General features: G+C 39.8%; 1 protein-coding gene across 1 annotated transcript; it reads left to right on the top strand.

Moving 5' to 3' along the window:
• Window positions 1–3,258: 3,258 nt before the first annotated feature.
• ppp2r2ab (protein phosphatase 2, regulatory subunit B, alpha b) lies at window positions 3,259–13,826 on the top strand. Its single transcript, XM_063478858.1, has 10 exons — window positions 3,259–3,569; window positions 5,325–5,393; window positions 7,974–8,071; window positions 8,288–8,453; window positions 8,966–9,078; window positions 9,428–9,605; window positions 10,304–10,468; window positions 10,620–10,789; window positions 11,589–11,680; window positions 12,737–13,826. Exons 1-10 carry the CDS (start codon window positions 3,563–3,565, stop codon window positions 13,014–13,016), a joined length of 1,338 nt encoding a protein of 445 aa, XP_063334928.1. The 5' UTR covers window positions 3,259–3,562; the 3' UTR covers window positions 13,017–13,826.
• The last annotated feature ends 179 nt before the right edge of the window (window positions 13,827–14,005 follow it).

Below are 14,005 nucleotides of genomic sequence, written 5' to 3'. Positions count from 1 at the left end.
ATACTCAGACAAAGGTTGTTTGAGTGACTGAGCAAGAAAGGTGGTTGGCTGTGCAGTTAGTTTAACTTTTGAGTGATGTTTAAAAATAATAAACAGACCTTAGAAATTTCCCTTACTATTGTTAATATTATTATTATTATTATTATTGTTATTATTTACTATTCTAGGGGATATTTATACACACTTTATGTTGAATAACAGTTGTGATAATGAGTGCCTGTAAATAAAGCATGATTGCTTCTCGTTCACACTATCTAATATGATGAACATCAAGGCAGCATAAAAATGTGCATCAGCCAAAAAGTGTCACATTTGATACGCGTGTTTTTGAGACTTCTACAACATTAGTGTGGTTATTTTTTCAGGAAAAAAAAAGAATAAAATGCACAATACATTTTTAGTCAATAAACCGCAAATAACTAACAAACTAACTAAATGAATAGATAAATGAATAAAATGCTGGATGTAGCAAAAAAAAATGTTACAAATTAAAATTCAAATATGAAAATTGATATTTGATTTCTTTTGTTTTTGATTTGCCAGGAGTTCAAGAAGTTCTCCAGTTAAAAGACAAACAAACAAACAAAACAAAGTATTTAATTATTCCAGGTTAACATGGTTAATAACATATTTATGAAAATAACAAATTGCTTTGAAGATATACTGTATTGTAAATTGCTTTCACTAATGTGCATTTCCTTCTTCTTGCTAATATTTGGAGCTGGACCATTTACAAACAGAGGAGCGTCCAGTCATGGATGAAAACATCCCAACAAGAAAGTCTTGTTTTCGTGCCATGCTTTTTCAGAGTGACATATGCTGCCCTCAGCCTGGCATGCAGGAAATCTGGTAATCCTCAATAGACAGAGCTGCACACTTGATCGGACTTAAAAGGTCTGTTCACCAAAGCAGATGAAGAAAAACATCCCACACTTCTGCTGCCTCTTATTAATGATTTCCTGATTCTTCTTTTGCACATTTTTATTTTTAGTGATATATCTTGGCAGCTACTTACAAAGCTCAGAGGATGACTGCTAATGACTCTGGCAACATCCTGATCAGCAGGTTCGGCGTTTTCCATTTTCCTCATAAAATACTTTGGTGCTCCTTCAGTAGACCGGCACGCTAATCTGTACAGGCATGCATTGCTTAGGAACACAAATCCTAATAATTTGGGTGACTCCAGGCTTTCCTTGTACTTGAATGTCACCAGGAGGTGGACATCTAAACTTTGTTCATATTTTTAAACTCCCATTTCCACCAAGTGATGGTGCTGTTGACCTCTTAGTTCTTCAGCTATCATTGCTTTGCTAAAGTTTTCATTTGTTTTTCTTTTGCTTTATGATTAAATATAAAATTGAAGCCTCAGCTGTACTTTGTGTTTAATGCTAAATATTATGAATATCTCCTAAAGCTTTAGCATGGTGGCATTATCATCGACTAAAATTCCTGCTAAGGCATGATCCCAAGACAGTGGTGGAAAGAGTTGTTTTTAGAGAATACTAAATATATAATCCCAGTGGAAACAGCTAGCTGCAGGGTTTGTGGATGATTCTTAAAAATAGACTTACATGAAACTTTGGCTGCCAGCTGGTCCGTGCAAAATCAGAGGCTTTCACAAGGGGTGTCCATTACTCCCATCTGCTGTCCTTAACCTCCTCAGTTAAACTTTCTTTGTCTCCTGCTTTCTGATGAGAAGGTCAAGCAAACAGATGCACTTTCGCTGATAATAACTGAGATGGGGTTTTAACTGTAAATGTCTAATACCGGGCTTGAAAACACTGACAGGTAAAGTGGGTCAGAAAGAATTGTCTTGCAAAGAACTGACAGCTTCACTAAGTCTAAGATATTATATTTGGCAGTAGTGTCTCTCTCCAGCTGAACAAGCATTTAGAAACAAAATATTCATTTCAATCTCTTTCTTCTTCAGGCTTGTCTTTTGATGGTATTTCTTGCGTTCCTGAATTAGCACAGATAACGGAATGGTGCATTTCTATTTTCTTCGGTAGGCATACTTCCCCTGAAGAAGATAAAGGATCTCAAGGATCCATGTGGGTGGTGAAACTATCTCTTTGCCATCTGAAGGCCTGTGTGTTTGCAGTGCTAACAGACACTGGTTCCTTTACAGTATGCATGACTTACTGAAAAAATAAAGGAAGAGGCAAAGAGAAAGAGCTTGTTTTGAAATTTTGACTGCAGTAAAATTTGCTGTGAAAAAGAAATTTCGAAATACATTAGTCGATACACATAAAAAAAACATTTATAAAAGTAGAACCAGGGTACTATCAATATATCAATGTCCAACACCTCTGCACCTCTGCATCTAAATAATTACATTTACTGGTTCCTCATGCTTCCATGCATCCATCCATCCTCTTCCACAAAAGCAGTGATTAATTAGTTGCTAATCCGAAGGTCACCTTTCACCTGATTGTTTCTCTGTCTGATCTGGCCTGCGGTAACCAGGTTTCCTACTTTAGGTGGGACTGTAAAGCAGTCACCCTATCCTATAGCATCGTGCTCTGCCACATTAACTCTGCATGCCCTCGTTCACTACATCTTCTGAGGCACTCCTATTTTCCTGTATATCCACTGTTCTTCTTCTGTATATGTCCAGACCATCTCAACCTTATCTCGCTAACCTCATCTCCAAACCTGCATTCCCTCTGAACCACTCATTTCTAATCCTGTCCATTCCAATAACTTCCAGTAAAAATCTTAGCATCTTTAAAATCTGCCTCATACCTTTTTGCAAACATCACACATGGACAGTTCTCGCTACCATCTTCCTTTCCTTTCTCTACCTCCCCTTTCATTCTTGCTCAGGTCTTATGTCTAAATTGTGATTCCCTCACTGAGACTGTAAGTCATATTTTCAGGAAATGTACATATATATTGACTCAAGTTGTGGCAAGACACATTCAGAGTAATCTTAGATAGCTTATTGGGAAGTGATTTTTTATTATTATTATTTTCATAAGATTCAACCTGAATCCAACAGAAAAATCGTGCTCTAGCCAAGCATGCTGATTTGATTCAGATTTGGTCATCCTATCCCGGCCATACTGTGAAAAGTAACGGAGTACAAGGAACTACAAGAACTATTAATACTTCCCTAAGGTTTGTATCGAGTTGCAGTATTAATGCAGAATACGTTTATACCCTCTTCATCCAGATGTGAATACGCGCGTGCCCGTGCATCTGCTTTGCTGTGTGCGCGCGCATTATAAAGACCTTTTAGTTCACGTGCGGAAGAGACTGTGGTGCGGGGTGGGGAAGAAATGACTTGTGGGATGCGAAGTAGCCGGCGGCAAGAGAGGCAGAGGAGGCTGATTGACACACGGAGAGAAACGTCAGGGAGCGTAGCGGGAAATAAAAGAAGGAGAGTTATAAAACATCCAGCTTTACGGTTAATTTAAAGCCTCGCAGACATTTCGATCTGCGCACACGAACAGCGGATACCGAGCGGAAGAAAAAAAAAGTTCAGATCCCACGAATCAGCGCGTGGGAGTGGGAAGCAGGATCGTGACTGACTGAGGCAAGCTCCACTGTCTGTCTCGTTATGGCAGGTAATTGACTTTAACCGTTACACATAAAATAATATGGACGGGCTTGAGTCTTTACAGTGAGACCCCGCTCCTAGGAGCTCTTAGCTGCGGTAGCTGCGAGATTTCGCAGTCGAGTATCGGTTTAGCTAACGGTAGCTAGCTAGTGCTAGCGTTAGCTAGCCAGCTAACTCAAGTGTCATCCTCCATCTGGCCTGCCCTTACCGGCTAATGCTAGCTAGCTAGCTGGCTGTTTACCGGCCCGGGATCATTTTCGTAAGCTAACTGTGCACGCCGTATATGCTAGCTATTCCCAAAACCTCAGTGCTCAGATTTTTAGCCTAAGGTTGATTTTTTTTTTATTTCGAAAAGATTAAACAAATGCCCAGAAGGGCAAATTTTGCCTAGCATGCCGCGATTGGCTTCGCTCAAACTTTGACATTACCCACATGCAGGCTAGCCCTCCAGGCCCTGCTGCAGACTGAACAGTTTTTGCGTAAAATGAGTTAAAAGTCATCAGGCTTGTTTTTTTAACACGAGCATGCTCGAGCGGAAAAACAAGGAAAAAACCTCAAAGCGAAAGAAATAAAAGCACTATGGTCTAAACCAGGACTCTGGCAGAGATGGGTTTATTTAGCGCAGTGTTGATTTTCAGTTCATTCATCAGCTCAGTAGTTGTTTGAAATCGTGTTGGCCTTTAGCTCCCCCCGTAGCCAGACGGGACTGATACTTGTAAAGGTAATATCTAGTGACATATTTGGTACATGCATTTGATTCATTAGGGTGGAGAAATTAATGACACTGCATGTTATCCTGCTTTTGAAACAGATTTTTGAGTTCACTTTGAACGCCTTTTTCTTTTTTGGGATCTTTGTCTTGCAGAAAGTGCAGGCACTGTGAAGCTATTACATTTTGTCCAGATCAGTACTTTTATGATTCAGTCCAGAATGTGTGTGTGTGTGTGTGTGATGAATCCGTGGTGACTCATAGATGTCCTTCATTTTTCTTCAAAGCGCGTGTGTTTCAATGTTCTTAAAGACAAATCGGACCAGTTTCCACTTAACCAATAAGAGAAACGATCATCTGTGGAAAATATGCCAAACATTTTTGTTGTGCAATGAGCTATGCTGATGGAGAACCTGTTGAGGCGAGTGATTAAAAGTTATTATTGAATCAGACAGCAAGTTTTGTCTTGTTGATGTAGATTTTAAAAATAAGAGACTGGCATTAGGAGACCATCTGCCTCCTGAATTGACCAGGCCTAAAATAAAGAATGTGTGGAGATAATTACTTTCACATCCAGGCCATTTGCAGTTTAGTTGGTATTTGTGAGATTTGAACCAGACTCTGTATCTCAAAGTGAGAAACCACACTACCACCACACTACCAACTAATCATGGCTTAGATCTAGCATGTTTATATTTAAAAATTGCCGGTTTCCACTTGTTGCTTAATGTGCCTGTGACCCAACAGTAATATCTTTATGTTAATGTTAGTTTGGAGAAAAAATGAAATTTTTGTCTGTTTTCTTTGAGGCTAGAATTGCAGAAGTTGTGAGAGGATATGTGCACATCTGTGACCACACACATTTTTGCCCTGTCTCTGTCTCTTTTTAATTTCTAACATCTTATCAATTATCCCTTGCTGTCACAGGCAGCAGGGGACACTCATGTGATAAAAGTTTTCTTGGGAACTTGTTTACATTGTCCAGAATGTGAAATGTTATGTAATAAACCTGCAACCACCCAGAACTAAATATTTATAATTGTATTTCTGTAGGTCCTGGAGGTGACATGCAGTGGTGCTTCTCTCAGGTGAAAGGAGCAATCGATGATGACGTAGCTGAGGGTAAGTGATTTGATTAATTCAGACTAATCGATATTGCACAATTTAGCCATAATGGGGTATGCCTTGGTGAAAATTCAGACATTTATTCTGTTTCCTGTTGGCAGCATTATGCAAAATCTACCAGAGAGTGAGTCTGAGGCTAAGGCAGAATCGACAAAATATTGGTGCTGATGCAAATCCCGGTTTTTCATAATTCAGTCACACTAGAAGCTTGTGAACAGACATTCCAAGCAACTGTGGCCCCAGGCTTTTAGGAGACCACCAAGAGCTGACAAACTTTCCCCTTTAACCAATCAATCTAGGGATGTGCAATGACATTTCTGTAAGAAACCTCCCCAAAGGGGCCCCACATGGGGGTGGGGGTGCAGAGTACACCAGCTGTTTCAGAAACTGTTACATTGAACTGATATCTAATGTTGCTCCTTTCCTGCTCAGACGTGTGTGATGTAGTGATTATAAAGTCTGATCGGACTGTTTGCCATGGTAGAGGACTGTGCTTTTTAAGTGCCCTTCTAGTTTCCACTGAAGAGGTGCAACCCAAACATTTGATGCTGCTCCTGCTTTACATTAAAGGCTTTCCATTGGTGAGTCACTGGAAAGCTCTTTTTGAAAAAGGCAATGCAGACATGTAGGTTGGTGCTGGAAACTCACTACTGGGTCCTTCTGTACCTTCTGTACATGGATCAGCCACTAGATTTGGAGGTTTTAGCATTTTCAAGAGGAATGCTTAAAAAAAAAAGAAGCTGAGTCAGGTGTTTAGATAATTACCTGCTGATGATGCATGGCCACTTGTGCTGTTCCATGCACTCTGTTCTTGGTTGCTCATTGTGGGAGTATCGTACTTTTCAGGAAAACGGGACCTCCAGATGGCTGATGGACAAAAGCTCAGAGGCTGAAAGGATAAATCAATAGCTGTGAACCACTATCATATGCTGTAGAGTGGTTTGTACCTCTGTTAGATGTGATTTCTGGTGAATTATATTATAATCTTAATTTTTGTTAAATAATTTTGGTGATGTAGTTATACGGAAGGTGAGCATCAATATTTGTATTTAATTAACTGGTAAGTGAGTGAGCATTTAAAAATATATATTTAAGTCCATCTTTCTTTATTGCCCCCAGTATTTTGCGAGAGCGCTGTAGTGTTACATATTGTTGAGCTTGTGGGTAACTTTTGTATCTAAAGAGTTCATGAATTGTTGCAGTCTTTAAACTGTGTGGTAAGACTCAACAACAATGGACTCCTATAAACAAGTCACTGATGTCAGCAAAGTAGGGGGAGGCCATAAAAAGATATGAAAACACTTCAGCTCATATTTACAGCTTTTAAAAAAAATTATTTGAAGGAGGAAATTATGGGCAAATGTGGAAGTCAAAACAAGATGGAAGAGCAACATGACTGCATGTTTCCTTTTCCGAATGGAAATATTATTGCACAGGCAGGAGCTGCAGGAAGGTTTAGCTGAGAGATGGGTGGACTGTACAGCACTGGTGATATGAACTATGGGCCATCATATAGAAATACAAGAAGAGTTTTCTAGCACAAACTCTAAAGGCACGTTTGAAGGAAAAAAGGAGCAGGATTTGATTAAAAGAGCACTTAGTCAGATGTTAGGCATGTGGATGGAGATATTCTGTTTTGAGGCGGGAGGTCAGTCTGAGCTTGTTTTGCAGGCAATGGTGGAGGAAACAACTAAATAATCAGCTTATTGTGGAAATAACCTGTAACGCGACATGGCTATCACAGATATTAAAACGATGGATAATGAAAGTCAATATATATCCACACTGTATGCAGTGAAGTGAGAAATGTACGATTTTTTTTACTGACAGAACATGTGAAAGGGTTGGGAGCTGTCAGACTGCTACAGAGTTCCATGTGAAGCATGTTGCCATTCTCTAGATGCCAGGTACACGGCCATGCCTGGAGTTTTGCAACAAAAAACATACAGAGAATACCATAGTACTGATATAGGTCTTTCACTGCTTTACAAGTAGCAGCATGTCCAAGCTTTTCAGGTCATTTCAAGCCACATTCTAACCTTATTTCAGGATTTGGCATTTGTATTTTTGATGTCTTTACTTTAAAAATTAACCAAATACAGTCTGTCAGAATGATTTGCTTGGATATATTAATCCTTACTCTAGGCCTCAGGGACTGTGTCGTTAACAATGACCACTCGCTGCAGTTTCTTGGAGCATTGTCTTTCTGCTCCAGTGGGCAACAAAGGGTTAAACAACTGTTTATGTGTGAGTGAGCTTCAGTGTATAAAGCAGCATACTGCTGCTGGGGGGGAAAGTGTAATTCTGTCAGAGTAAGAGGGAAAGAAAAGATGAAAACTAGGTTAGCGATCGTTTTCCATCTGCCCGACGTGCTGTGACATCCTCCTGCATCTTCAGGGCTACTTGCCTCTCTCCTCTCTGATTCTCACAAGGATAAATCCAGGGTTAGTTGAGAATCACTAAGTGGTTTCCTGGTGTACTTTCTCAGTAGTAGAGGGGCACATCTGTCTTGGTATGCCACTTTCAAAATGTTAAAATTGCACATGTAATCTTATGTCCTTTTTATTTTTTTTGCAGCGGACATTATATCTACAGTTGAATTTAACCACACAGGGGAGCTGCTGGCCACAGGAGACAAGGGTGGACGCGTAGTCATCTTCCAACAGGAAATAGAGGTACAGCTGCGTGGTTAACTTCTGCCTAGTTTGATTCCCACACATTTTAGAAAAGGTCATCCTCTGAACTTGGTGACACAAAGTCAGAACAGATGATTCTAGTTTTTGGAAGCTTGTCTGTAAACAAACAATAGTGGGCTTTATTTAAAAGATGATTTTGTCTGATTTCATACAGAAACCTTTTAAACAAATTTACTCATCTCTGGTTCTCAACAGAACAAAAATCAGCCTCAGTTCCGGAGCGAGTACAATGTTTACAGCACTTTTCAGAGCCACGAGCCAGAGTTTGACTACTTGAAGAGTTTGGAAATAGAAGAGAAAATCAACAAGATTCGCTGGCTTCCTCAGAAGAATGCTGCTCAGTTCCTGTTGTCAACTAATGGTAAATTTCTCTCTTTAATGAAGCTGATGATGACATATTTAACAACAGTCTGCAGTGAGTTTAATTTTGAATACAGGCATTAAAGAGAAATGAGTGACTCATAGACCCCGTCACACTTGACTCAGATGTGGAGAGAACTAGATATTAAAACATAATATGATCATTTCCTCCACAAGATGGTGAAATTAATGAATCTGCTTGTTAGTTAAGAGTAGTACTTTATCTATCATAAAATTGCTACCTGACTCTTGTGAAACCACCATCTCATGTATGTAGACGCCATACACTTGCATTTTATAGACGGCACTGAGCAAAAAGTTCATTATTTATAGCACCAGGTGAAAAGGCAACTTTTTCAGATTACAAACAGTTTAAGAAAGTCTGCTGTATATCGACTGCACGAAGACCTGAATTGCTTTAAAAATCTCATAAATCTATAAGAAAATAACATTTCCATTTAGTGTGCCCAACAGTTGGTAATGTCATTTAAAATGTCTTTTTCTTTTCCACAGATAAAACGATTAAATTGTGGAAAATCAGTGAACGAGACAAGAGGCCAGAGGGCTACAATCTCAAAGAGGAGGATGGGCGCTACAAGGACCCTAACACTATCACATCTTTGCGGGTCAGTTCTCAAATCAACCACAGGCTGGTTCAAGGGTGTGGTTAATCAGACAAACCAGTAGTTCTTTGGAAGCAAAACCTTTAAAACCTGGGTGTGTCAGAAGTTGGGAAGGGCTACTGGTTTGTCATCCTTTGCTGTTGCTGATGGTAAAAATGACTGTTATTACTAATCCGGGCTGTCTTTTTAGAACCTTGTGTAACCTGTTATTGCAAAGCTAAGACTGTGTTCTGTGTTCCTGTTTAAAGATATGATGGTGCTTCTTATTTTCATCTAGCTAATAGCCTGATGTTGTTTCAAATCTGTGAAGAGCTTTGAGCCAGCTAACTTTCACTTCCTTTTCTCATCACAGGTACCAGTTTTAAAACCCATGGACCTCATGGTGGAAGCCAGTCCACGGAGGGTGTTTGCCAACGCTCACACCTACCATATCAACTCTGTCTCAGTCAACAGCGACAACGAGACCTACCTGTCTGCAGACGACCTCCGCATCAACCTCTGGCACCTCGAGATCACTGACCGCAGCTTCAGTATCCTTAGATGCATGCGGTCATGTTTATCTGTGCACCTGACTTGTCCATTAATCTAAACCCAGATATCAGATGATCTAAATAGGTTTAAGTTTGTTTTGTCTCAAGGCTGTCTGTCATCAGCCTGACGTTTTTGTCCAACGGGGATGAACAGTGAACATAAAAGCATCATTATTCCTACACCTCAGAGCAAACCTGCAGGAAGGTTCTGCCTCACTCACTCTACTGTGGCTGGTTTGCGTGTGTGCACACAGGCTATCATGCAGTCGTGCACCTCTGACACAGAACAGAAGAGATGGGGACTGAGATGTAACCTGGTCCATTGTTTTCTAAAGTCTTGCATGGAAAAACATAGCTGTAGCCATGTCCAGTGACTAATATGACTGTTCGTTGTGGGTCTTCAGTGCAATGGGAAAACAGAAAAGACAAACAAAGAAATCTTGTAGCTCCATGAAAAAAACATTTCAGGACCTACATCGGGTCACTGTCCTGAAAATGGCTCTGCAGGAGGTCCCAGAGGGATAGTTCCTGCGGTTCGAGCATGCACACATGCAAGGTACAGGTTGCCCTAAAATGGCCCATTAGCTCTTGTGGTAGTAAACCACCTGTAATCGCCCAGTTTGAAAGTCACTTCAGCTTCTTTTGGTAGGTGTCAGAGTATGAAAGACGTTATCCTTCCTTACCCACATGCTCCTCAGATATTGTTGACATTAAACCGGCTAACATGGAGGAACTTACAGAGGTGATCACAGCAGCAGAGTTCCACCCTCATCAATGTAACACCTTCGTTTACAGCAGCAGCAAAGGAACCATCCGACTGTGTGACATGAGGGTTTCAGCGCTATGTGACAAGCACTCAAAGTGTGGGTACCTACTCATCATACTTTTATATGTCCCTTCTTCTACCCTGACAGGCAGATTAAGTACTGGATTTGTTATGCAAAGCACTTTCATGTCACAGTAGACCTTTGGCGAACACTGCAGTTTGACTTTTTTCATCTTTCTGTCATCCAGTGTTTGAGGAACCAGAAGATCCTAGTAATCGCTCCTTCTTCTCTGAGATCATATCATCAATCTCAGATGTTAAATTTAGCCACAACGGACGCTACATGATGACTAGAGACTACTTGTCTGTAAAGATTTGGGACCTGAATATGGAAAACAGGCCTGTGGAGACATATCAGGTGAGAATGACAAATACTTAGAAACTAGTGTGTGGTGTCAAGTTTACTACACAGTTATGAACAGTTATGAAACGACTGGCAGTAGGTTCATGCATTGATGCCCTGGTTGCCACAGAATCTTCAAATTGTGGCGATCTGTTAATTTGTTAATAACTTTGTGATTTTGCTGCTAATATTTTACTATCAAAATGATTACAGATCATTTACTGTCATTATTTTGCATAGGAAATAATAGCACATAGATTTTTTTTCATTACTGGAATGTAATTATCTCAGGTGGGCTCTTACTGTTTGCTATGTCTCTCAGCTAGAGAAAGGCTAGAAAAGGACTATAGGCATATTTTAGGAAATGTGATTGAGAGGTGATGCATGGAAAGAGGAAGGAGGATTGACACCTAATATTGTCTGATAGTGTCCACAGCCTGTTAATGAAACTCTGGTTTTCATATTTACTCATTTGATTTTAATGCACTTTTAGTTTTTATTGTATTATATGCAGTGGTAATTCATGTCACAATTGGACAGTGGCCATTCTTTTCTTTTTTTTCTCTTTTTTTTTTTTTTTGCCCAGTCATTCCTGGTAATGTAATATAGTGGCCACTAGGGGGAACCCAACCCTGAAAGATAGGGTTACAGATAATGACAGGCATTTTAGATGTGCTTTTTCACAGATTCAAGCACCTTCTGCTACTTTATGGGGGTGCAGGAGATTTTGAATATTGGAGGTTTGTCTTTTGGAAGTCTCCTTTAAAAATTTCTTATCATCATGTTTCTGCCCCCCCCACAAAAATCATTACAGGTTCATGAGTACCTGAGAAGCAAGCTGTGCTCGCTATATGAGAATGACTGCATCTTTGACAAGTTTGAATGCTGCTGGAATGGCAATGACAGGTAAAAGGTTTGAGACACATGGGGTAAATGCAATAATAACACTAGGAAATTACATAATCTTTCAGGTAGCACTTTGTTTATTGCTGCCATGATTTTAAAGATTACATCTTGCAAGTTTTTTTCCCCCCACTCTTTCTTTTTGGTTGGTGCACTGCACATTTGGCCTCGATCCATCAAACCTTGTTTGTGTAGCACCTTTCATTCAGGTTCAAAGTGCTTCACAGATATCTGCCAAAGCTGATAAGACAGAACAAATATATAATAAAACCAATAATATGCAACGATAAGCAATTAAAGATAAATAAAATAAAATCAAAGAAATGTAATATAAATGCCATTTTAAAATGACTTAAGTGTATAGAGATTGCATAATTTAATATATTTGAATGAAGAAACATGAATGGAAAGTACAGATAGATAAAATGCAGTAAAAAGATAAAAACGATAAAAGGTAGGAAAAATAATATGCTATAATCATTGGATAAAATAAATAAATAAATAAAATAAACCAACGCAATGGTACATAAAAATAAAAAGCTTTCAAAGAACAAGTGATAAAATGATTATTAACCCTTGAACACTAAGGTCTGGTTTTTGTAACACCATCACTGATGTTTTCTGTAAAAATATATTAAATATATACACAATGGATGTGATTTGTTTGTTGCTTTAAAGCTGATTGACTTTTCAGCCTCCGGTTGCCTATGTAACCCTATAACATATTTATTACCACGTCATGTGTCAGTCAGAAGTAGTCTTTATTCATTGGTAGACATTTCAGTGACTTGCCAGGTTCTGCCCACTTTGATTGCCAGTGGTCATTTCACCCATACACCTGGTTGAAGTTATCCTTAACTTTCTTATGATTTCTGGCAACCACGTACCTGGGAATCACTTCTGATGTGTAAGCAGTTTTAGAGTTGTCCTCTAATTGCCATTCACTTGCAAACTAGTGGTGCACAAAGTTTAAACTTTCTTTTCTAATGGACATTGTTTTTGGATAACTTGATTTGATGACTCTCACTTTTCCCACGTCTCCCCACCTACTCTGGGCAGTGTGGTGATGACCGGCTCATATAACAACTTCTTCAGGATGTTCGATCGCGGCCACAGACGGGATGTGACATTGGAGGCGTCCCGTGAAAACAGCAAGCCCATGCAGGTCCTGAAGCCCCGCAAGGTGTGCACAGGCGGCAAACGCAAAAAGGATGAAATCAGCGTGGATAGTTTGGACTTCAATAAGAAGATCCTGCACACTGCCTGGCATCCCCAGGACAACATCATTGCGGTGGCAACGACCAACAACCTCTACATATTCCAGGATAAAGTGAACTAATTGCAGGGTGAGCTTGTCACATCTGGCGCGGGTGATGTCATTTTTAACCACCCGCAGCCTCACAGCCTCATCCAGGGCGATCTGTGGTGGTAATGCCGACAACCAGCATCCCTGTCCGGCCCTACTGAGTGACCAGACTTTGCCACTAGATGTGGACAGAGGAGGACTTGCTCTTGCCCATCATCAGTCTGTCTGTGGCAGAGTGATGCCTGCCTTGTTGTTAAGTGATGTTGTGCCAATTTCTTTCTCTTCATCATATTTTTTTTTTTTTGCCAACCCGCCTGCCCTTTACTTTTCTAATGTGGGTGAAACAAGTTTAATTTCCTTAAAATTCTGAATACAGACACACTTATTTTTATAAATACCCCCCCCATCCCCTAAAATGGTAGAAAATGAAAAACACCTAGTTTGTCCCATTATTATCCTGTGCCATTGTAGTGTTTACTTTTCTAAGAAAAGTTTGACCTTTGTTTTGTGTACACTTTTTTTTTTTTTTCACTAATTCATCAGTTCTGCTGTCTGTTTTTGTTGAGTGTCTTCACATTTCCTTTTTTTCATTAAACCATACATTCATCACAACTTGCTGCTCATCTTGGACACATCCAGGATTTTGAGAAGTACAGTGTTTTTTGCTTTCTGGGGGTTGTTTTGTTTTGTTTTTTTGTTGTCCGCTCAGATTTGGTCCAGTGAGGTTTTTGTCCTGCTTGCCGTTTCTGTCACTGTGCCTCAGGCTCTGGTTGGCCAAACAGGCCCAAACTCAGTAAGAGCTCCTTCTTTGTTTTTGTTTTTTTTTTTTTTTGTTTTATTCCCCTTGGGTGGGTGGGTGGGTGGGTGTGTGTGTGTGTGTGTGTGTGAGTGTATCGTGATATCTTTGTGCATCGGCTCCTCTTCCTCCTGTTTTTTTTTTTTTGTTTTTTTTTTTCGTCTTCAATAATAGTCAGGTATCAGAGAAGGCCTATTCAAAGATAATTATGATGGTCATATTTATA

Source organism: Pelmatolapia mariae, linkage group LG7 (genome assembly GCF_036321145.2).
Source record: "Pelmatolapia mariae isolate MD_Pm_ZW linkage group LG7, Pm_UMD_F_2, whole genome shotgun sequence".
NCBI lineage: Eukaryota > Metazoa > Chordata > Actinopteri > Cichliformes > Cichlidae > Pelmatolapia > Pelmatolapia mariae.
The sequence above is the reverse complement of the archived record's forward strand: the minus strand, read 5'-3'. Positions and strand labels throughout refer to the sequence as shown.